Source organism: Mycena indigotica (genome assembly GCF_014461135.1).
Source record: "Mycena indigotica strain 171206Taipei chromosome Unknown Mind.scaff0018, whole genome shotgun sequence".
NCBI classification, from domain to species: Eukaryota; Fungi; Basidiomycota; class Agaricomycetes; order Agaricales; family Mycenaceae; genus Mycena; species Mycena indigotica.
Window position 1 is genome coordinate 273,787 of NW_023503017.1, and position 22,312 is coordinate 296,098.

Sequence of the window (22,312 nt, forward strand, 5' to 3'; positions counted from 1 at the left end):
GCCTAGTCGTCGGCGTGGACCGCGCGACGTTCGAAGTCAGTGTCGTCGGGGAGACGGGGCACTTCGGTCGACTCGGGGAACGGCACGGCATCCGACGTCTGCTCCGGGGGTAGGGCGATGTTGGTGTCCTCGGAGGGAGGGGGCAGCGCGGTCGGCTCGGGCGGGGGCGGGAGGGCATCCGAGGTCTGCTCGGGGGGCAGCGCGATGTTGGTGTCCTCGGGGGGCGGGAGCAAGTCGGTCGGCTCAGGCGGGGGAGGCAGGGCATCGGACGTCTCCTCCGGGGGCGGCGCGATGTTGGTGCATTCGTCGTTCTGGCGCCGCAGGCGGCCGGCCCCGGGGACGGCCCCGGCGATCACGGCGGGGAGGAGAAGCGCGGCGAGGAAGATCTTGGGGAACATAGCCTGAGTAGTGGTGATGGGAACCAAACAACGCCATGCCTCCAGCGCTTATATACGCCCGGGGAGCCCGCGCTGGCCCATTCGGGGAAAGCTTTTTTTTCTTTCTTCGCAACTTGTCACGGTTCGCGAACTTACGCGCACGGCTCGTTCAAGTTGACGCCAACACCCTGCTACCCGCTGATACCCACAGCCCCAGCCACCCCAGACTCAATACCAACTCAATACCCGCTTGCTCAACGCTTGCTTCATCGGATCCAGAATCGGACGCATCATTGGGTAATGGTGATGTGTCATGACGCGCTGCCGGAAAATCGACCAAAAGCTCCCGCGGTGCGCAGCGTCCGCCCTCCTCCGGATCAACGACAGCGTGTCGGTTCCACTTGGACCACTTCCAATCACAGGTTTACATAACTTTTTAACTTTTCCGTTTCGCGCTTGGCGTTCTTGCGCACGCCGCGTTGTGCGGGTTATGTCCGGGGGAGAAAGCTCGTTGGTGTCCCGGCGCGCGTCCTTTCCCTGGGCCGTGCACAGTGTCCCTCCCGGTGCCAGACTGCTACAGGAGTCCGTGACTCCGTTGTGTTCCCGAATGATTGATTTAGCCACCGCCACCGGCCGCCACTAGGGTTGACAGTGCGAGTGCCGTGCAACAGGGGTACAGATCCTTCGATCCTTGGCGCCGGGCCGGGGCTGGGCACCAACTCGCACATAGGAATGTTGATAGTTGTTGCGGTGCGTACGTCGCGACGGCAGTGACAATTGCGGGGGACCCATGGGCCGTTGTGGCCACTGGTGGCATTGTACCAAAACGGCGGGGTCACGGTGGATAACTGGACGCAGCTCACCACTCAAGGGTAATATGTGTCAGGTAACTCGGAGGCGCCCGTGCTGTTATGGAACAAGCCGATAACGCACGCTGGCGACAGCGTTGCACTAGCGAACAGTTCAAGATCACAACCCCGGTTGCACCGGTGAACGGGGAGCTCGGCGTTGGCTCGGCGTGTCCATTGTTCCCCCGCTCCGTGATGCGCGAGGCCGCTTGATGCCGTGGCTTCCTGATTCGATTATCGCAACGGGTGTTGTTTGCAGAGTGCTGCGAAGCGTGGACGCCCGCGGTTCCTGGGGGTGCATATAAGCGCGGGCGAATGTGTACCAACAGCAACATGCGCCCCACGCCTGCTCTCCGCGCGTCTGCTCCCGGCGGTCCCCGCTGCAGTTCGCATGCCATTGCCAGTGCTGTTAGTATGTAGTAAGCCGACAACTTACGCTGGCGAGCACCCGAATTGCAGCCGGACGCGCACAGACGTGAGCGTCGGTATGGCGGCCGTTTAAGATCACAACCCCATTGATAGCGGTTGCCCGGACGTATATTCTGTTGCAATAGTATTGTGTTGCGCGAGTCCGCTTGATGCCGCAGCGTCCTGATCCGACTATGTGGTCGTCGGGAGGGTATATCGTTCCGCCGCTGCGTGATGCGAGCGTCCGCTTGATGTCGCGCTGTCTTGATCCGCTTATGTGGTCGATGGCGACCTCATCGGAGTCATCCGTGACACGATCAGTGTCGTTGTCGAGTCTGGAGTGCGTGGACGTACCCGGCCATGTCGACAAGACGCAAACAGACGACTTGGGTCTGTCTGCGTTACGGTTCCTGGGGGGCGTGACGCATATAAACGCTGGGGAATATCATGATCCCCGCGTTTGCTTAACCCACAGCGCCTCCCAAAACAACAACAACATGCGCCCCACCCTCCTCCTCTCCACGCTTCTCCTCCCTGGGGCCTTCGCGGCTGCAATCCCCGGTGCAGTTCGGCGGCGCGACGACGACGAGACCGGCCTTGCGCGCCGGGCGCCCGACAGCCGCGCCCTGTATTCCGCCCATGTGATGGCCCGCCAGGAGGACGACCCCCAGCCCGGCGGCGGCGGCGGGGACGATGGGCAAGACCCGGACCCCGGCAACGGCGGCGGTGGCGAACAAGACCCCGATCCGGGCAATGGTGGTGGCGGTGAGCAAGACCCCGACCCGGGTAACGGCGGTGGGGGTGGCGAGCAAGACCCCGATCCGGGCAACGGCGGCGGTGGCGGCGAGCAAGATCCCGATCCCGGCAATGGCGGTGGTGGTGGCGAACAAGATCCCGACCCAGGCAATGGCGGAGGCGGCGGCGAGCAAGATCCCGATCCTGGCAATGGCGGTGGTGGGGGCGAGCAAGACCCCGACCCGGGCAATGGCGGTGGTGGAGGCGAGCAAGACCCCGACCCCGGCAACGGTGGAGGCGGCGGTGAACAAGACCCAGACCCCGGCAACGGTGGTGGTGGAGAGCAGGACCCCGATCCGGGCAACGGTGGTGGTGGAGAGCAGGACCCGGACCCCGGTAACGGCGGCGGAGGGGGTGAGCAGGACCCGGACCCCGGTAACGGCGGCGGAGGGGGTGAGCAGGACCCCGATCCGGGCAACGGCGGCGGCGGTGAGCAAGATCCCAACCCCGGGAACGGCGGTGGCGGTGAGCAAGATCCCAACCCCGGTAACGGTGGCGGCGAGCAAGATCCCAACCCCGGCCCGGAAAACGGCGGTGACGACGATGACCAGTGCCCCCCACCCCGCACCCAACCCCTAATCTCCAACTAATTTCTCTTTAATACGTTTGTCGAGCGCGTAAGAGTGGTAATTCGGCAGTACTAGTTTACTCACATCGTCTGTGTACATTTCTTCACAATCATCGTATCGTTACTTTGTCCCCTTTTCGTGAGACGAGTCGGCTTGAAGTCTTTGGTACTGCACGCCCTGAGCGCGCACCATGAGCAGTTCGCACCAAGCACCCCATACACCTCCGACGTCCTCCTCATGTCTCCCATCCTCACAGCGAGCCACTACCGGTACCGTTGGGCCTTTTCCTGGCCTAATGTCGTGTCGTGCACTGTACGTGCATAGAGAGTCGCGCCGCCATACGCCACGCATTTCTTCCTCCTGGCCTCATCGAAGGCAGCGCAAAAGAGCAGTCACTCGTGACGGTGACGCCCTGATGCTCCCCGTTGCCGCCGCCGCCGGTTCGACCCTGGCCGCGGTTGTGGGATGTCGGCAATTGTTTGAGCCGTCTTTTTGTGTACGGCCTGCTATCTATTTCTAGTCTGGGGTTTCTCATTGTTAATGAGCCCTTCAGGTTGCTGGTGAAACTCCATAACACCAGGGGCAATGCTTGTGCAGATGGCAAACAGCAGTTTGCATTTGCAAGCTCCTGGAAGGCCTCCAGGACCTTCATAATCCAATTATAGATAGATTTCATCAGTGTCTGCATGCTGCCACTCAGTCTTGTGGGCCATTGGACCAGCAGCAGAGGTGGCAAGAGGTAGTACTAGTGCTGGCCAAATATTATAATCATATTATATTCAGAGCTCCAACACAATAATATATTTGTAGTATAGTACAATCATATTCAGCTGCAAAATATGAATATGTTATAAATAAATATATTCAACTATAACCTAGTATGCATATGGCATATTTGCTGCTAGAAAACGGAAATTAAAAACATAAGATACATGCTGGATTGTCAGGGCAACTTCCTTTTGGGCCTCTCTAATTCCAGCCTTGGATATATAGGACTCTCAAAATACAATCAGGGGCATTGCCACTAGTATTAGGTTTTGATTAGGTTTGTCAGGGGAACTCCCCATTCAGATCCATCAACACCCTCCCAACGGTCACCTTGGGACAAGGCCTGTGACACCGCACAGGCCTTCTGCTCAGAGCAATGATCATCCTTGGCACATCAGACGCACAGTATATAGTCAGCTACCTAGCAGACAAACCCTTAGAGTTTCTTCTCTTTGGATCCTCCCCTGCTAGGACTCTGATCTCCAGGCCTCCAGGGTTGCCCTTACAAGGTTGGCCAGTAGACACTTGATCAGGGGTTCTACACTACGTTTAGTAGGTCAACCCAAGGTGATCACTCCTGACACTTGTTCCTACTCACACGGGAAATTCAAAAAATTTCTTTTCCCATTTAAACATGTATTGAATGTACATATTTAGATACATGTTTCCTCAACCAAGAAATATGATATATTAATTATTTCATAAATGACTCTTCTTTATCAAGCTTTCTGTGAGAACAAAAAGAATGTCTTTCACAGGGATGGAAAAGTTATTGAAAAGCTAACCTCTCCATATGGCTTTGAATACCCCTTTCTGTGTACTATAAAGAATATATTTTCACTCATTTCAAAAAAATATGTGGTTTATATTTCTTTTTATTTGTGGTATAAAAGACGATATTTCTGCCATTTTTAGAAAGGTCTTCTTTATATGCACCTTTGTTAGCAGATAGAAAGAATATCTTTCAAGACAAAGAGAAAGGTGTGCTTTTTGATTGCATGAAAGGGGTAAGGAAACATCATCTTTCTGACTTTTTCAGAAAGATGCTCTTTGTTCTTGTATGAAAGGGGAAACAAATGATGTCCTTTCTGCAAAAGATATAAAGATGTTATTTTCATTGATATGAAAACATGAATATAAATAGCTTCTTTGTGAAAAAAAAATGAAAATATTTCCTTTCTGCAACAAAGAAATAGGTATACAAATCTGTATTGAAAAGATGAACTTTCAATTGACATTTCAGTTTTTTCCTGAAACAGGTTCTTTCTATACAAGGGAAATATCTTTTCTGTCTTACTATATTTGAATATTCTGTGACTATGATATAGTAAAGTCATAATATAATATATTCAAACATAATCATATTCAAGTAATCTACCAAGGGCATACTATATTCATAATATTCTGAAGATATTCAATATTTAATCACCCATAATATAATTCTGGCCAGCACTAGCAAGAGGCAAGAGAGATAGATCAGATTGACAAGATAGACAGACACACTTTGGGGCATAGATCATGGTGTAATATATTTAATTTAATCTGCCCTGCCTTGCTATGAACACCCTGGGGCAAGATTTTGCAAGCAATAATATACTGACCCAGTTCAATCAATTCAGTGGCCTGTGACCCGTGACCATTAAATATATATTCAATTCAGAGGCCAAATTTGTGTGACCTATTACCTGATTAGGAAATTCAGCACACCACAGAAAATTTGAAAATCTTCCCGATTAAGATGCTTTGGGACTAAAAGAAATTGGCTACAACCATGACTGGCAGAATTGAATGAAATGGGTCAGTATTCACTTGCATAAAGTCTTGCCCAACCAGTTACCATTTGCCCAGTGTTTTCCCTACTGCCCTATTGAGCCATGTTGAGTAACTTGAGTCGGAATATGATCTTATAGTGCAGGTGGGTCATATATACCAGAGCTTGAACAAGATGCATATGGCCACAAAGGGTCTCAACCCAAGGTATATTTATGTCGCGTCAGGACTCAGGAATCAGGATGCCTAACCCTATTGGCAGCAGATCATCTCCCGCACCTTGATGTTTGGCAAAAGAAGAAACCACATAACATCAGTATGATAACCGCAATCCTTACAACTTGGAGATGGATCAACCACATACCCGCCATAGTAAATTTGTAACCCGCAAGGACACGTGTAATCGATGACGCGCTTAGTGCGGCATTCGGCACGGTCGATCAAGCGCGTTTTGTTGGCTTCGCTCCACGTTTTTCCCTCTTCCCTCGCTTCTTTCCTCCCTCCCGGGTCTGCATTCGGTCCACATGTCCCGCTCGACCTCACGTTCCCGGGCGCTGACGCTCCATTCGTCTGCTCTCAGCGATGCTGAGCACGCCCTATTCTCTGCAAGCTTCTGCGAGGTCGCAGACTTACCGCAAAACACGATCGATTGGGAGGCGACGAGGGTGGAGGTGAGCTTGCGGGAGGCTCGTGCGTGGCTGTGTGGGCGGTATCCAGAGATTGGGAGCGGAGTCGTTGACGAGGTGTGTCTTTTTTCCCGCTCGATTGACCATTCTTGACGAACCGAGCAAGATACTTCGATTATTCGCGCCAGCGACGAGGCTCACACCGGGGGCCTTTTCCGCTGCCTTGAGACTGGCATTACACGCACGAGAACAGCCGGGAATGAGCGTAGACAGAAGTATGGCCTTCTTGCAAGGTGCGTTTGCAGTTCTCTTTGCGTTGCTCGGGATTCTGATCATATTGTAGCGCCTGTCCCGCCGTCGTTGCCCAGGGTCAACACTACCAACCCATTCTTTAGCCTACCAACTCCCGCGCCGTCGCCAGAGGCTTCTACTCGACCCATGCTGCCCTCACGCTCATCTTCCCGACCTACCGGTTCTGATAGCGCTTCGACCTCTTCTGGCGCATCTAGCATTGGCTCTCGTGCCTCGTCAGCCTCTACACCAGCGCGTCGGACATCAGGACATGCTTACTCGGTGTCGCTGTCCGCGTTGGCTATCACAGATAGCAATAATAGCGCCACTCCTCCCCCAGTGCATCCCCTGCGCAGAGCTGTTACCCAAACGGAGCCAAAAACACCCCCTCCTTCGGTTGACGCAACTATTCGCCGCTCCCCTTCAAATCCGTTCAAACAGCGGCCCAATCCGAGTCCGCCAGCAAGACCACCACCGCTCCCGCCCCGAAGAGCGTCTACTTCAGGCCCTGTGCCTATTCTATCGCCGTTTGATACGGGCTCCTTCCCACCACCGCCTCCAATTCCCACATCGGCATATCCCTACCCATCTTCGAACTCCAACTCGGCTGGCTTTCGGCCAGCACCGCCTCCATTGGCTCCACGCACCGCACCCGCCGGAAAATCGGCCTTTTCGCCAATATCTCCACCAAAAACGCGGTGGACATCCAGCGCGCGGCCCGCTTTCGACTTAGAGGGCTTCAAAGCGTCTGTGCAGCCACCGACGCCCGCAGATAGTGGTAGTGACCCGTATTCGTTTGTGACGGGCCGGCGGGTAGTGTCGGATGGCTCGCCCACTAGCGCTCCTCCCAATACACGTCGCGAACGGACGACAAGTACTTCGCCGTCGCGAGCAGCACCTCGAGAAGATGCAGGTGCAATTGTCCTCCCGCGAGCGTTAAGGCGGACGTTGGCTGGCGCGGGGTGGGTCGGTGCGGAAAGGGGCGAGCGAGACGGTTTGTTGGGTACTTAGGATTGTGGCTATCAGTGTGGAGGTAATAAAAACGATTAGAAGTGCTTACTTGTGGTGTATTATTTAGACGTGGATAGACGATATTAGTTGGCAACTTGCAGATTCCTAACTATGTAGTGTTTTCAGAGAAAGTACCATGGGCAATACTGAAATTATTGCCCATGAGGGAATAGTTGTAGCTTAACCCTTAGACTTGACTGAATCGTATGTACTTCAAAATCACATGATGGCCCCTCACCTTGGCACTCCGCCTCATCCACAAACAACGGAAAGAAAGATTCGATGGGCCTCAGAAGCTCCCAGGACGCTCCCATCGCGAGATGCGATGTTGACAGCTGGCAGTGGCGTAAGGCAGTGAGTCGGTAGCCATCTTCAAGTTCCCAGCTCCAACTCCCATGCCTCCGCTGGCGCGGTCAGCGACGATCCCGAGCATCCACAGCAACTGGAGCGCTGCTGGCGGGGGTGCGAGCATCAACATCCATGCCATAGCGAAGCCGTTAATGCGCTTCATGTACGACCGCGAGGTGAAGAAGCTCATTGCTGCTCATGGGGACCACGACCTGACGCGGGACATGCTGGACGCGTTTCTGAGCTATCTCGGGTGCACCTTGCGGCCCACTGTCTTATTTCTTTCAGATACTAACATGATGATGTAGCTCACCCCAGGTTACGTCCCCCACGAAGACCTTGATTGTCCAGGAGCTGATTCGAAGGCTGGGTTGGCACGATTCCGTGAAGAGCAGTACAATGGCGCTTCTTGCCGAGTCAGTTCGCTCCCCCGAAGACTGTCTGGTCTTTGAGGACCTATTGCGCCGGCAGGATGAAGCGCAAATGCCCGCTTTTATGCTGGTGGGGCGAATGTGTGACGAGGGCGTGGCGCCGCCGCGCGAATTTTTACGCGCGTGTGTTGACGCTCTACGCACTCAGAACGATGTGTGAGTCACTGCCACCCTCGTTCCGTGTTCTCAGCTGAGTCAGCCCCTCGTAGACCCAATGACCAGTGGTTCGTCCTGGAAACTTTTTGCGAATCACGCTGCATTCCTGTTATCGACCTTATTGCGGAGAATATCGATGCCTTCCGCGAAATCGTTGGAGTTGCGAGCCGCCTTTCACGGCTTACGCATTTGGCCATCGACGCTTACCTGGACCAGTGGGATTTCAAATTACTGTGCGACTGTATCGCAGTCACTGGTGTGGAGGTCGAGGATAAGCGACGGTTGCCGGATCTGTAGTGCGTGTTGTCCACCAATCCAGATCTTAAATTTCTCATTGTCATTTTGATAGCGTCTACGCCCAAGGAGTTGCTCTTGAAGCACTCCGCGAAACACTACAGTCGTCATCCATGGAATACGCCTACGTTCTCAGGAGGACACCACACATACTGAATGTCTGGAGTACTAGTGCCGACACCGATCGTTCTGTCCGCCGTGAATTTGCATGTCATTTCGTCAGAATCGTCGCCAGCGAGGGCGGGTGGGGGGTGACATGCCTGGCGCCCCTTCGTCAGTGCCTCGCCCATCTGACACGGTGTGCTGTCTTAGTTGTTGAGCTGTCAAATGCGCTGACGCGGTGTCTTTGCCTCAGTGAAAATGGGCTTGACCAACGGATAAGACACGCGGCCACATTTGCGTTGCAGACAGTGATTGGAAGCATGGACCACTGGTTTGTTCGACCCCGTTGAAGTCTAAGTCCCAGTCGTTCCTTTCCACCGCTTGGCATACCAGTTCGGCCACACATTAACCAACACAAGTCGTGTTGGGTAATGTGTGTCCGAAACTTGAATACAGTCTTGGAGTGTACAATTTCTGTTTGACAAACTTAATAAAGGGTTTTAACCCTGTTTTATTTCCTATTTATTTGTGGGGTTGAGGAAATGGTAAATAAAAGAAAACAAAAGGTTCAAAAAGTTACTTGATAACAATGATGATAATAATGATAATGATGATTATAATGTAATTAGAAAATATTTAAGACATATGGTTATCACACCGGGGTTTCTGCCAAAAAATGGTCCCCTAAGCAGAATTTCTATATAAGAAATAATGGTCCAAAACAATGGCCTTTTTCGCTCCTTTGATTGATATGCAATAAATATTAAAAGCTGCAAAAATTGTATCTGATTTACAAGAAATCAAGTTCTATATTGTCAGACTTCGGGTTGGGCCGTGCAAGGACTCCTCCTAAGAACGCACGCCCGGAACAGAACAGACGGATAGTCGGGCCCGCAAATACGGCGGGCGGGGTAGATCGAAACCGAAAGGGCCCGTGAACTCGGTCCCTTGTCGCTGTCGGTGGTCGAAGGTTTGAATCGGGTCGTGTCGGGCCCGATGAGTCGGTACTGCCTCCTTGCACGGAGTAAGGTAGTTCTTTAGACGATCTAAGCAATAGAGTACAGGGTACACTATCGCGCCTTATATACGCGGGCCCGCAAAGGGGGTGATCGGACACCCTGGCCTCTCCTGCTTCTCCTCGCCCCCCGTTCCTGGCCGCAGAGGGGACGATCGTACATCCCTTGCGGGCCAGACGCTACTCCTAACCTCCTAGCACTCCTCCCCAGTCCCCTTGTGTCGAGTTGGGCTCGGCAACGGCTCGACGCGTCATTCTCGGTCACGTGCTTCCCACGTGTGCGTTCCTCCTACTGGGGCGCCTGTTCCCCGTCGTCACGTGCTGCGTGCTACGGGCCTGCGATGGCCCGACACCAGCGCCGGAGCGGACGGGCCGGGTCTTATCCGTGACATATATTATAGTATTAAATATCACATACATAATACCTACCCCATTCCAGACCATGTTTTGTAAACAATAAGTGCACATGATTCAAGCCCAAATATTTGTCAAAGAAATAGTGTCACATTATTATTACCTCAATTTGTCATATATAAGGGTGATTTGTTATATATTTTGGCAATTTGCCACTTATTTTGGATATATTAGGTACATGAATCATTGTCTCTGACAAGAGAACTGGAATGATGAATCAAGGTCTGTGGCTTAGACCTGCCTTTAATGCATCATTCCATCTCTAAATCTCTCGGCAAGTAGAGTGACATCAACGATGTGATGGCAGCATGACATACCGCTTGACGACACCTATCATAACAATCAGTACTTGTTGTTGCTGTCCTCAACAACCGGCAAAGGCATTTTTAAATGATTTTCAAAGATTCTGAAAATATTCAGGTGTGTACATCAAGTAGCCTTGATGAACAACTGATATTCAGATTTGTGATATGCAGTTGCAACTGCCTGTATTTCAGCAAAATCAATGCCCTGTGCCAGAGAAGAGCAACAGACAGAGGACCATGTACAAGGTGAACTGCTATGTGAATTCCACTACAGAACAGGTGCTATGATATCTCCAAACTTCGGAGTTTCAGGCTGATCGGCCTGTGAACCAATCTGCATGCAACAACCCGGCATAGCTGTTGATCTACTGCACCACCCGACCCTGAGCCATATGTGCCAGAAATGGTGTGAACCAGGCCCAGATCTTCAACATTCGCTTTAAGATCTTGTCGGGCGCGTCAGGGGGATGTGCATGTTTTGGCAGAGAATGGCCCAGTGGCCATCTCAGCGCGGATGACTGGCTGTTCAGGCCATGTGGTGCATTTTGAGCCTAGCACTGAATGAGCAGGTCGACAATACTGCAATGGAACTCCACGTCTAAGCATTGCAATAGCCCAGTCTCTGGCTTAGGCCTTCTGAAGCAACTAATTGGGCAACCTTGATTGGTGGGTACAGTCTACTCATTGTAGCAGCATTCAGGCTAAGAATTGGTGACAGAGAGTAGATCATATAGTACTCCCAACCTGCCAGATTTCACATGGAACGAATCACTATCTGATGCATGGTACACAATCCTTGTTCGATGAGTATTTCCATTTTAAGCACCCTCTGCACCAGAGGCCAGGGAAGTGATGCATCACCACTGAAAATCTCCCAACTCAAGCTATCATGAAGCTTTGCGGTTGATGATTGCTGATGCCCTGGGTGAAGCTTTGTTGATCAGAGAACTGTCAAGAACTTTTAACTGTTAGTCAACTCGGACTTAAAATATACTGTTTTTACTTGGTTAGGGTTCGCTTAGGGTTTGGGTGAGGGGAAAGGTATGTTTGATATGCTGTTGATGCACCCAGGTGTGTTTTATCAGCCACTCCCCGCACTACTACTCTAACATTGGTTACCAGCCTCCGGGAAACAGTTCCTGAGCATGTGCAGGAATGTTTCATGGCGCATTTCTGCATTTCACGCCCAGGTATAAAGGCCTATGCGGCTCGACATCGACTTACGGCTGCTGGATGGACTTGTTTGAGCGCCGTGCTTGCGGCTGCCCCACCGGTGGACTGTGTTTTTGCTTTCAAGGGGCAGAGCCCGCTTCAATATCGGGTGGAGCTATAGATGGGAGTACACCTTGGGCAAACTACGGTGTGTCTCGATCATTCTTTGTGGACTGACTACTGACCTTGTATGATAGCGCATCCACCAGCAACTCCGGATCCGAATTCACGATACCCACCCCCTCACTATGGTCTACATGTGCCACCACCAGCACAATCCTATGCGCCGCAACTGTCGTCACCGTCGCTGTTTTCAGTCAACCCATCTTACTGGCAATCCGTCCAATCCAGCTCCTTGCCATTCGCTGCACTCACCAATTTAGGGACACATGCCGCTTTCCGAATCAACAACTACACCCCCATGCCCCACTCTCCGGCTCCGACTCAGAATTCTACCAGTCAGGCAACACGAACGCGTGCAGCACCAGCCTCAGCCAACTCACGAAAGCGCGTGCGCCAGGAAAACGTGCCAACCACAGCACCAACTGCAGCGTCTCTATTAACTGCTGTTGGACCAAGCTCTGCTCCCAAGACACCACTTCCAGCAGGGTTTTCGACTGCCTTTGGGTCAGCAGTGGAGAATGACAAGGTTTCTCAAGACGGAACAAGTGCGACCGATGTCTGGTTTTGCGTTGATGGGATGAATATTTCCGCAACCATTCCCGGTGCAGTCGAACCAGCAGCAGAGAGCACTCCATCGAGGGAGCCTCCATCGCGCAAGAAGTTCTCGCGGCTACGATGTCGTTTCTGGTTCGTGTTTCAATCTATTCATGGGCCCCAACTGACGACAACTAGTGCCAGTGCTGGCAAACTTCAGACATGGAAAAACGACGCAAGCAGCACAACCGGGAATATTCGAAGTCATTTCAAGCTTCATCACGAGCAGGATTGGAAGAACATTGTCATCCAGCACAAACTAAAAGGGTGGGAAGCCGTGCTGTGTCAGCCTCCGCCACTTCCCAAGCGGATTCAAGAGCCTTTCACTATTGATGGGTTAATCTTGTGACTGCTGCGATGGATGGCGGTTGATGATCAGGTCTGCCATCTCTCTCTCATGCTTATGTTGTTAACTTATTTGCTGTAGTCTCTGCGCATTGTAGATTGCCCTGAGTTTCGTGAGCTGTTGTTGTACTTGGGCCAAGAGCTCGATGACAGCGATATTCCACACCGAACAAAGGTCACGGAGGCAATGGAGGAGCTGTTTCGTAGCGAGTACAAGCAACTAATTGAAGAACTGAAGGTATCATTTAGATGTTTTCAGGTTTTATTGTCTAATTTGTCATAGAATGCGGTTGGGCGTGTCTCGTTTACATCCGACATCTGGTGGAGTCGCAATCTTACCGGCTTTATGGCAGTCACGGCCCACTGGCTCACATGGGTTAACGGCCACCTTGTGCTACGCTCTTTGCTTGTGGCTTTCCGCGCAGTCGAGGGTGACCACTCAGGCATTAACATCGCGTCGTATTTGCGGCAAATTATCACAGACATTGGTAGGCTGACAAAAATATCGACGATTACGCTGGATAACGCATCCAACAATAATACGTGCATGGAGGAACTGGAGCGGGAGCTAGTCTCACTGGGAATCCCGTTTGAACGAGACGAGAATCGGATTCGGTTTGTTTCTACGTGCTCTTACCATATGTCCACTTATTGAAGCCAGCTGTTTCCCTCATGTTGTCAACCTTATCATCAAGACATTCTTGCGCCATCTGAATATCTTCAGACATGGCCGCTGCTAAGGCATCCACTTGGTTTCCGCCATCAGATGAGCTGCTGGCCGACTTCGACTACTACGATGCGCTGCAAAGTGATCTGATCAAGATCGTGAAGAGTGCCATCAACACTACTCGTGCATCTGGAGAACGACGAGCAAGCTTTGCGGCAATTATTCGGAGTGGAAATGCCGCGGGCGGTTTCATTCCGCATGACCGAGATGGCCTACCCCTGAGCCCGGTCAAGCTTCGTGAGGTTTTGCTGCTCACCGACGTCGAGACACGTTGGTCAGCGACATTCCTCATGATAGATAGATTTCTAGAACTGTTTCTGGCAATTGCAGCGTTCTTCGAGGTGCACCACTTTGAACATCACCGACCTTCCGACCATCAACTCGCCGTTTTGAGGGATGTCCGCCATGTGCTGTCATCTGCGCATATTCTTCAAGAGATTGCCTCATCCGAGAAGACACCAACACTATCCATTGTGGTCCCGCTTTACAAAAACCTTCAACAACTGCTTGCTGAGGACCTCCACCGTGTCTATCCCAAGTTATCCCATGCATTAGACCCTGCTGTGGAGAAACTTGACGAGTATCTCCTCAGGGCGCGCGGTACAAAAGTATACAGCCTTGCGATGGGTAAGTATCTTTTGAGCTGTCTTCATGTTCTCTAATCACTGCATAGCTATCAATCCAACCATGAAGTTCGTTAAAATGGCTGAATTTGGATGAACAACATCGGATATCGCTAGCGCCAAAGCAGTGCTACGGGAAGCAGTATGTAATCAGCGGCATTACTGGGTCCGCACTCAAATTATCACAGATGCTTGCCTTCCGGAAGGACGAGCGCCATCATGAAGAGGCTGCCAAAAGCCCATCTCCTCCCACTACATCCCCAGAGCCCTCCCATTACCAGACTCCAGCTGCGCGATCACTTGCAAGTGGGTTAGCGCGTCTACGACAATATAAAGCCGACCTCTTGCGCACATCAAGTTTGTCATCGGAGTTGTCTCAGGAAAGTCAGGCGCCCGAAATTGAGGATAGCGAGGAGCAGGAACACCTTGCAAGTCAGAAGGATGCCGAGCTAGTTGACACCGAAATCAATCACTGGGAGGAGGAGGGTATTATCAAGGATGCCAAGGTTCTCGACAGCTTTGATCTTGTGGGGTACTACAATTCTCAGGTATTTACTCAGCTCTCAGTCTTATCTGCACTAACAAAACTAACAGCGCATTCGGGAGCATTATCCACTTTTATCGAAGGTGGCTTTTGATCTCATGCCGTGTCAAGCATCGGCTGTGCCATGCGAGCGCGTTTTTTCCTCCAGTAAAGAAACAGATTCTCTGAAGCGGAATCAGCTATCGAATCACACTATGGAGTACTTACAGATCCTCAAGTACCGAATTCGCAGTGAGCGAGAGAAGCCCGAGCACTTCATGAATGATCTGCACGACGATGATGTTGTTGCCATGCTGGCACTGTCGAATGAAGAAACTGAGAGTCTGGAGGTGAACGGAGGGGTCGATACACTACGAGAGGGGCTTCGGCCTCTCAAAGCATCATAATGACTTAGAACTAATCTACTACGACATATCTAATCTGTGTACTTAATCTATCATGTGTGACTGCTAAATCAAGGAAGCCAAGCCGAGTCAACTCGCGAGTTGTCTGATGAGCCATCAACTCAAGTCGAACTCGAACTCGACTCGCGGCAACACTAGATGGCCAGAGAATAGCCACACATAGTTATATCATCTACATCATGTCAGCACAATGCAGGCGGGCGGGCGGGAAAGCGTGGGCGGGAAAGCGTGGGCGGGAAGCAGGCAGGAAGCAAGGCAGGCGGGGTGGCTGATTACCTCCAGAGAGGTGCCATGATGCATCACGGTGGGTCTGAGCTACACCCCCAATCCTGGGTGACATCAGGAGAATATCAGTGAAAAATATTATAGGATGTTAGTTCATAATATCAGTCTAAGTACATGGTGATATCAGGACTAAATTTAAACAGTAAATCATCTGATGATCAATTGATGCGAGACTTGACATTCCTTTGACTTTATGGATGATATACCATGAGTCTCATCATGGTCTCAGAGAGACATTCACAACTAAGTTGAGTTGAGGTTTCAAGAGAAGTAATCAAGCAGGTGTAGGACAAAAGCTGTGTTTATTTTATATTTTATATTTTATATTTTATATATATATTTTTTTTTTTTCAAAAAGCTATTAAAAACTTCTATATATGGACATACTCAGCACTATTATTCAACAATCGGGTCGAGGTCAGTCTCTGTACACTTCCTTTTCTGCGCCTTCCTCCCCTTTGCCTTCGCCGGGTTCACAATTCTCGGACAGTCTACCTTCGGCGCCATCTTGCTGATCCGCTGAAGCCAGGCAGGACTTTGCGGTCCAATGTCAGCTGCAAGCTGGACCTCGTTCGGGATACCCCCAAAACGCTCGATGTCAGTCTTGAAGGTCTCTTGAAGTGCACTAAAGAAGGATGAGCATGACCTATAAGGAAAATAACGAAAAACAGACAAGACAAGTGTCCCTGCCGCATCCTTTCGGCACGAATGTAATGCAGCGTCGATGCCTTCCCAAAAGTCGTCTGGAGTCCCGGGCTCCTCGATAAGCTGACGGCGCTAACAAATTGATCAGTACCAGGCAATCTCTGGATGAGGAGCACACACAATAAGGGCCATTCGCCAAAGTAGCGGAAGGGTCAGTGGCATATCGATACGCCAACTGGCGATCAGACTACTCGCGACAGTGGCGAGATCAGTCTCTTCTGCATCGGGTTCGAGAGTAGCCGCAAGCTTGAATTGGTTCAGCACAATACCATCTTGAAGAAATAACAACATACCGTCTCTTTAATCTTGTTTCGATCAACTGAGATCTGGTGCCCGACCGCAGCCTCGAACTTCTTCTTGATGGCATTGGAAGAGTTGATTGGTGGCAAACCAGCCACTCCTTCCTTATGCATCGCACCCTGGAAATGAGGTTAATTGTTTCCCAGTGAACATGAGCAGCGAAGACAAACAATGACATCGACTTTGAGTGTGCTATCGGCACCATAGAAAGCGAGATCAGGATTGAGGAGGAATCCGCGGCTGAAATTGCGAATTTCGGCCTATGATAGTCGTGTCAGTTGCCAAAAGACCCATGATAAGATGGACACGCACGCTGACTTCAGAGTTTTTCTCGTATTCTTGCGCTTTCGAGGCCTTGTAATTTTCGTTCATTTCGTTGACTTTGTCGAGGAGTTGGAAGACGGCGAGAGCGTGAAGGTTTTGACGCTCATGTGCGTTCGTTGTCTGACAGAGATGAGACCTTCAATTGATGTTAAGTATTCAAGAATGCTCACCGCAGACAAAAGCCTGTAGTCGCGCTCCGTGTCATGGCTCAACTTGATACGCTTCAGCTGGTGTTCGGCAAAGCCAGTCAAGTCAGGAACACGACTCGCGGAAAGACTTGCCACCACCAGTTGGGATGGCACTGGCAAGTCGTCGGAATCAACGTGACCAGGCGACGAGGAGTGAAAGACTGGCGGGCTGGAAGGTGGCAGCTCTCCTCTGTTATCATCGGATGGCGGGATAAGGCTCTGTTCTTCGGAGCGCTGTGCAGCAGCAGCAGCTGCTGCGCGCTGCTTTTGGCGGCCAATTTCGAGAAGTGTCGGCATGGAGAGTGGAAAGGATGATGGAAGAGTGACGGTGTCACACCACCGAAACCCTTTTATTGAACGCGTGCCGAGTCGTGTCACGTCGCGTCACCCTTCGTCACATCTGCACTGAAAGAATCAACAAATAACTGAACATAATGCCACGAAAGCAAACCTGGTTTGTGCCAGAAAGTGAGAGGATCGTGATTCTGAAAGCACTGTACTTACATATCTCAATTTTTAGACGAAAAACAATATCTGGAGGACCATGCCACCGACGCAGATTACGTCTCTTGCAGGGTTTGTCTCTCTTCTGGGAAATCAAGGGGGTCCATCTTGCGACGTAACTTGAAGCAGCATCTTGAAGGACCCATGCATCGTGCATGTGTAGAAGCCGCAGAGGCTCGGAAACGAGAGAAGGCCCAGCAGTTTGAGGATATTGAGGAAGCCCACCTTGCCGCTCGCATCGAATACAACAGCGAATTCGACACCCAGCCCATACGTCCCCATCCGCCACCGATGATACCTCCCTCACCTCCCCTGCACGACAAGAACCCACCATTGCGAGACTTCCAGCACATTGCTGACACATTGGCGAACCAGGAGGTCGAGAAAGAACGCCTTCGTTCGTCAATATCACCAGAGGAACGACGACTGTTGCTGGATCAAGAGTTCGAGCGAATTCTGGCGAAAGAACTGGAACGCGAGTGGATAAATGACTCAGAAGTTGACGACGTCGACCAGGAGGATTTTGAACAGCAGATGGAGCCGGACGACATCGGGACAACAGTGCCGCAGAAAGACTCGGGCTTCTTCCCTTGGCCAAACGAAACGGTAAGCAGTGGAGTAAAGTCAAAGGCCCTTCATTGACGTGCATCGATAACAGATACTTCTGCTAGACGTCATGGATAATCTGCCACGGTGTCGATTTACTGGCGCACAAATGACTCTCGTGCTCCACATGATGAAGCGGCTCGGTGTGCAGAATATCCCATCTCTCAAAACCTTGCGGAAAATTCAAAAGCAGGTCCACGAGGGTTTCGGGAACACACCTGTCAAGGTCCAAACGCCGCAGGGCAACGTCTTTTACACCAGCAACCTCCGTCAGGCCATCGCTCGCGACTTTGCCAACCCTCTTATTGCCCCACATTTGAACCTGTATCCCGAAGACGTTGGAAGCGGACCAATGTCGGAGCGCTGGCAGGCGGAGCGCGCATTCGATTATGACGCCCGACCAGCTCACACCCATGTTTTCGAATGGGCAATGTCGCTGGTGGATCAATGAGCTCGCGCGGCTGCATGATGGGCGGTTCGTTATTCCAAAGACGTGGATCCGACGGAACGGAAATCTCACCTCCGACGTGTATATCGTCGCCCGAGACGCAGAGGGTGTTTGGGACTGTGGTGGCGAGGAGCAAGAGGTGATGGCCACGTCATTCGAAGCTGATTTTGATCGGCTTCGCACGGAGTTCGGATCCGACTTCCACTTGACATGGACAGACCGTTCGAGGGAGTTCATTGCCGCAATGCCAACCCCATTTCGCGAAATAAGTGGCGACCGTGATCTGTATGTGCTTGGCATCAGTGTTTGGATCGACGATGTTTCCGGCAACAAATCGAAACAATACAACAAATTCCTCGTCATGGTAATGCAAAACACCGCACTTCCTGGTCAGCTACTCAAACAGGAGTTTCACGTCCACTTCTCGGGTGCCTCCCAGCATGTCACAACCGCAGAGTTGTCCGCGGTTTTGCGAGATTTCGTGCAGGGAACCGAGATAAGCCCTATCATCTGTTACAATGCCAACACACGACGGGAAGCTGCAGTGGTCGTACGCGTTCATGACGACGATGCTGACAATCCCCAACAATCTGAGGAGGCAAGCCACATTGGCTGCAACGGCTTGTTTCCTTGCCGAAAGTGCAAGTGGGGAGGACCAAAGGCCGACCAGGTGGGATCCGACACATATCATGCTTGCCATGAGCCAGGAATTTCCCGAACAGCGGCGGACATTCGGTCCGAACTTGAGCAGCAGTTAGCGCTTGCAATGACTGGCAGCGCAGCTGCGATAGAAAAACGTCAACGAGAAACCGGCACCAAGGACAAGCTCACCCAGTACTGGATCGAGCGTGTCCTTGTCCAGGTCGCCAAGCTGAAGCAAGAGAATCCCCGTATATCGGCCACAGATGCGAAGAGAGAGGCACAAATGTGGTTGGATCAGCAACCTGGCGACAAGATGAACCCTCTTTTGGATATTACTGGTCTTGATCCGGCTCGGGACACTCCTGTCGAAATTCTGCACACGATTCTTCTGGGCGTCATCAAGTATATCTGGCATCATCTCAACACTCAACAATGGTCAGATGTTGACAGGCAACTACTTGCCATCCGTTTACAATCAACTGATATTAGCGGCATGAATGTTCCCCCAGTCCGTGGTGCATACATGATGCAGTATCGGAATAACTTGATCGGGAAGCACTTCAAGGTTATAATGCAAGCGCTCACCTTCCACACGCACGAAATCTGTACGCCCGTTCAATTTCAGCTTGTTAAAGCTGCGGCGGATCTTGGTGCCCGCGTGTGGATCTCGGTAATTGATGACATTGAGGCATATATTGTTGATTTGAAGATCGCAATCGCAAATGTCTTAGATGCGTGGGACGCCGTTGAGCCGCTGAGAATCCTTGTCAAAATCAAGTTGCATCTCTTGCCTCATCTTCCTGAGGACATTCGACGATTCGGGCCGGCTGTGAGGTTTTCTACAGAGACCCAGGAATCATACAACGCTGTTTTTCGGATGTGCTCCATCAATGGGAACCATCAAGCGCCGAGTCGTGACATTGCTGTCAAGTTTTCGACCATGAATAACATCAAGCATGCGCTATGTGGCGGTTTCTGGGAATCTACCTCCAGTCGTGAGCGCTCAGGCATGCAAGGGGCTCCTGAATGGCACCGAGAATGGCTGCAACCCGGTGAAGCGGTCCGACGGATTTTGGCAGATGATCTTAACCTGCAGCGGCATCTTGGATGGGTGACACATGCCAAGGCTGTTCCTGGTCTCACCCGTCTTCTTGCCGCGGACAAATTCCCTCCGATTCCGTGGGACTCCACTGTAGCTGCTAAGCACTGGCAAGGGTGCCATCCCAATCAAGTCCAACCAGAGGGCGAATGGCGCCAAGGAAACTCTGTCACCACCAAAACTGGAGACCAAGCACAAATTGGCACTTGGGTTTTTCGTCCGAAATCCAAATAATAAGTTGGTTCTGGGGAGGGTTGCCGAAATCCTTTCGCGGGATACTCGCCGCTCCTGGGTGACTCTCGAACAGTTTGTCTGTACTACCCAGCGTCATCCCGAGTTCGATTGGCCGGTTGTCCGACGTCCGACAGGAACTGAAATCACAGAAGACCTACTCACCTCCTACCTTGTGGTTCCTGGGTCTCAACTGGAGTTCAGCTGCTCGGTTCAACATGATTGTCGCCTTGGAGGCTGTCAGCCGGCGGTGATGGGCAAGGAGCGCCAAGAGCGCCAAGAAACAGTCCGAGATATCTCCCTCATCAAGCATATTGATGACGACAAATTTGTGCTGAACATGGGTTCCACTCACAATTTTGTTGAGCTTCTCCGGGTCCTACCTCCCGCACTTTGCAACCTTCGACCGCTTCAGCTCAATCGTCGTCAATTCCATCATGAAATGGCTCAAAAAGCAAAGTCAGCACGCTCAACTGCACGCGAAAAGGCAACAGCAAAGCAACGAGAGACAGCAGCTAAGAAAAAGAAACAAAAGGCTGCAAAACCTGTGGAGGAGGAGGAGGAGCAGGACTTGCCAGAGTCAGAATCAGAGTCAGACACGACTGATGACAGTGATGACAATGATTATATTCCCAAGGATAAAGGTGGAAAGCGGGGTAGGGCAATACAGGAGAGCAGGCAGAGAAATCCGAAGAGACACAAAGCTAATCCATAGATATATACTTTTCTTTTCAGAGCCATCAGCTTTGTGCTATAATATCATTATGACTTTTGCATAATCTCAAGCCCAACATCACAAAAATGTTTCTTTTAACTTCAGACTGAGAGTGTTGCATGCCTCAGCCTGATATCAGCCAGGAAATATCAGTCAGATTTCTATATAAAGTCATTGTGATTTTTAATACTGATATTATACTGATCTCATTGGGTTACATCAGACTGATATAACCTGGTGTTGGGGGTGTAGAGACCTTGATGCATCATGGCATCTCTCTCACAACTGTCATTTGATCCATGGGATCCAGGTATGCCTGTATACATTAGACCTTTATACTGAGATACAAGGTTAATGACTTAGTCATCAGAAATTTACCTGCTCTTCCAGCTGTTGGCGAAATCCTAGGCCATTCCAGAATTTTTACTGGCCTGCAAAAGGGGGGCATTCAAGATTCTTATAAGATACTCTATGGTTCACAACCCCCATACTTATATCTATATACTTTCAGGCCCATGAGCTTGGATAGCACACCTGTCACAGGCCTAGTATCAGGTATATAAAGTGAACATATTAAACTGCCATGTGTGTTTGAGGGTTCCAGGTACTGTTGCATTTTAATCAATTCATCATGGCCCAAAGGCTGTGACATGCCTGACAAACTTGGCAATTTGTCAGGCTGTCCCCATTAGGCAATTCTGGCGCCAACAGAACGAAAATTTCCTTATTTGGACATCTCTGGGGTAAAATTTTGGTAGATAAGCATGACTGAAAAAATTCGTCAGATTAAGGTGCGTGTGATATGTGATTGATGAACTAAATAAAATGACACAGTAGATACCTACACACATACATATACCAATACTAGACCAGGCTGGGTGTAAGGGCAACCTCGCGAGGCTCGAAATCAGAGTCCTGAGCAGAGGGGGAATCCTTAGTGAACTACTACAACAGGAAGGGACGCTACAGACTCACCTGAGCAGAGGGGGAATCCTTAGAGAACAAGCCAAGGAGCCCTCTGCTCAGGTGCACTACTATATACTAGTGACCGGAGTAATGATAGAGTGACTGCATAGCGACGAACGACGCATGGGAGAAGTCAGGTGTCGCTAATGGACCCTAGGTGAGTGTCGAGTAGCCCTCGAAGCTCCGGAGAGGCAGGTTT

General features: G+C 50.9%; 3 protein-coding genes across 3 annotated transcripts; all 3 read left to right on the plus strand.

The window, feature by feature from the left end:
* Positions 1-6,059: 6,059 nt before the first annotated feature.
* On the plus strand, positions 6,060-7,463 carry MIND_01405700 (Glycolipid transfer protein; the record flags this gene model as incomplete). Its single annotated transcript, XM_037370457.1, has 3 exons — positions 6,060-6,278; positions 6,328-6,454; positions 6,505-7,463. 3 exons carry the CDS (start codon positions 6,060-6,062, stop codon positions 7,461-7,463), a joined length of 1,305 nt encoding a protein of 434 aa, XP_037213049.1.
* Positions 7,464-7,858: 395 nt separating this feature from the next.
* MIND_01405800 (uncharacterized protein) lies at positions 7,859-9,144 on the plus strand (the record flags this gene model as incomplete). The annotated part of the gene is made up of 5 exons (XM_037370458.1): positions 7,859-8,064; positions 8,120-8,398; positions 8,452-8,694; positions 8,748-8,990; positions 9,048-9,144. The coding sequence occupies 5 exons, from the start codon at positions 7,859-7,861 to the stop codon at positions 9,142-9,144; spliced, it is 1,068 nt and encodes a 355-aa protein (XP_037213050.1).
* An 8,406-nt stretch (positions 9,145-17,550) lies between these two features.
* MIND_01405900 (uncharacterized protein) lies at positions 17,551-21,147 on the plus strand (the record flags this gene model as incomplete). Its single annotated transcript, XM_037370459.1, has 4 exons — positions 17,551-18,012; positions 18,065-18,451; positions 18,504-20,294; positions 20,344-21,147. The coding sequence occupies 4 exons, from the start codon at positions 17,551-17,553 to the stop codon at positions 21,145-21,147; spliced, it is 3,444 nt and encodes a 1,147-aa protein (XP_037213051.1).
* Between the last annotated feature and the right edge of the window lie 1,165 nt (positions 21,148-22,312).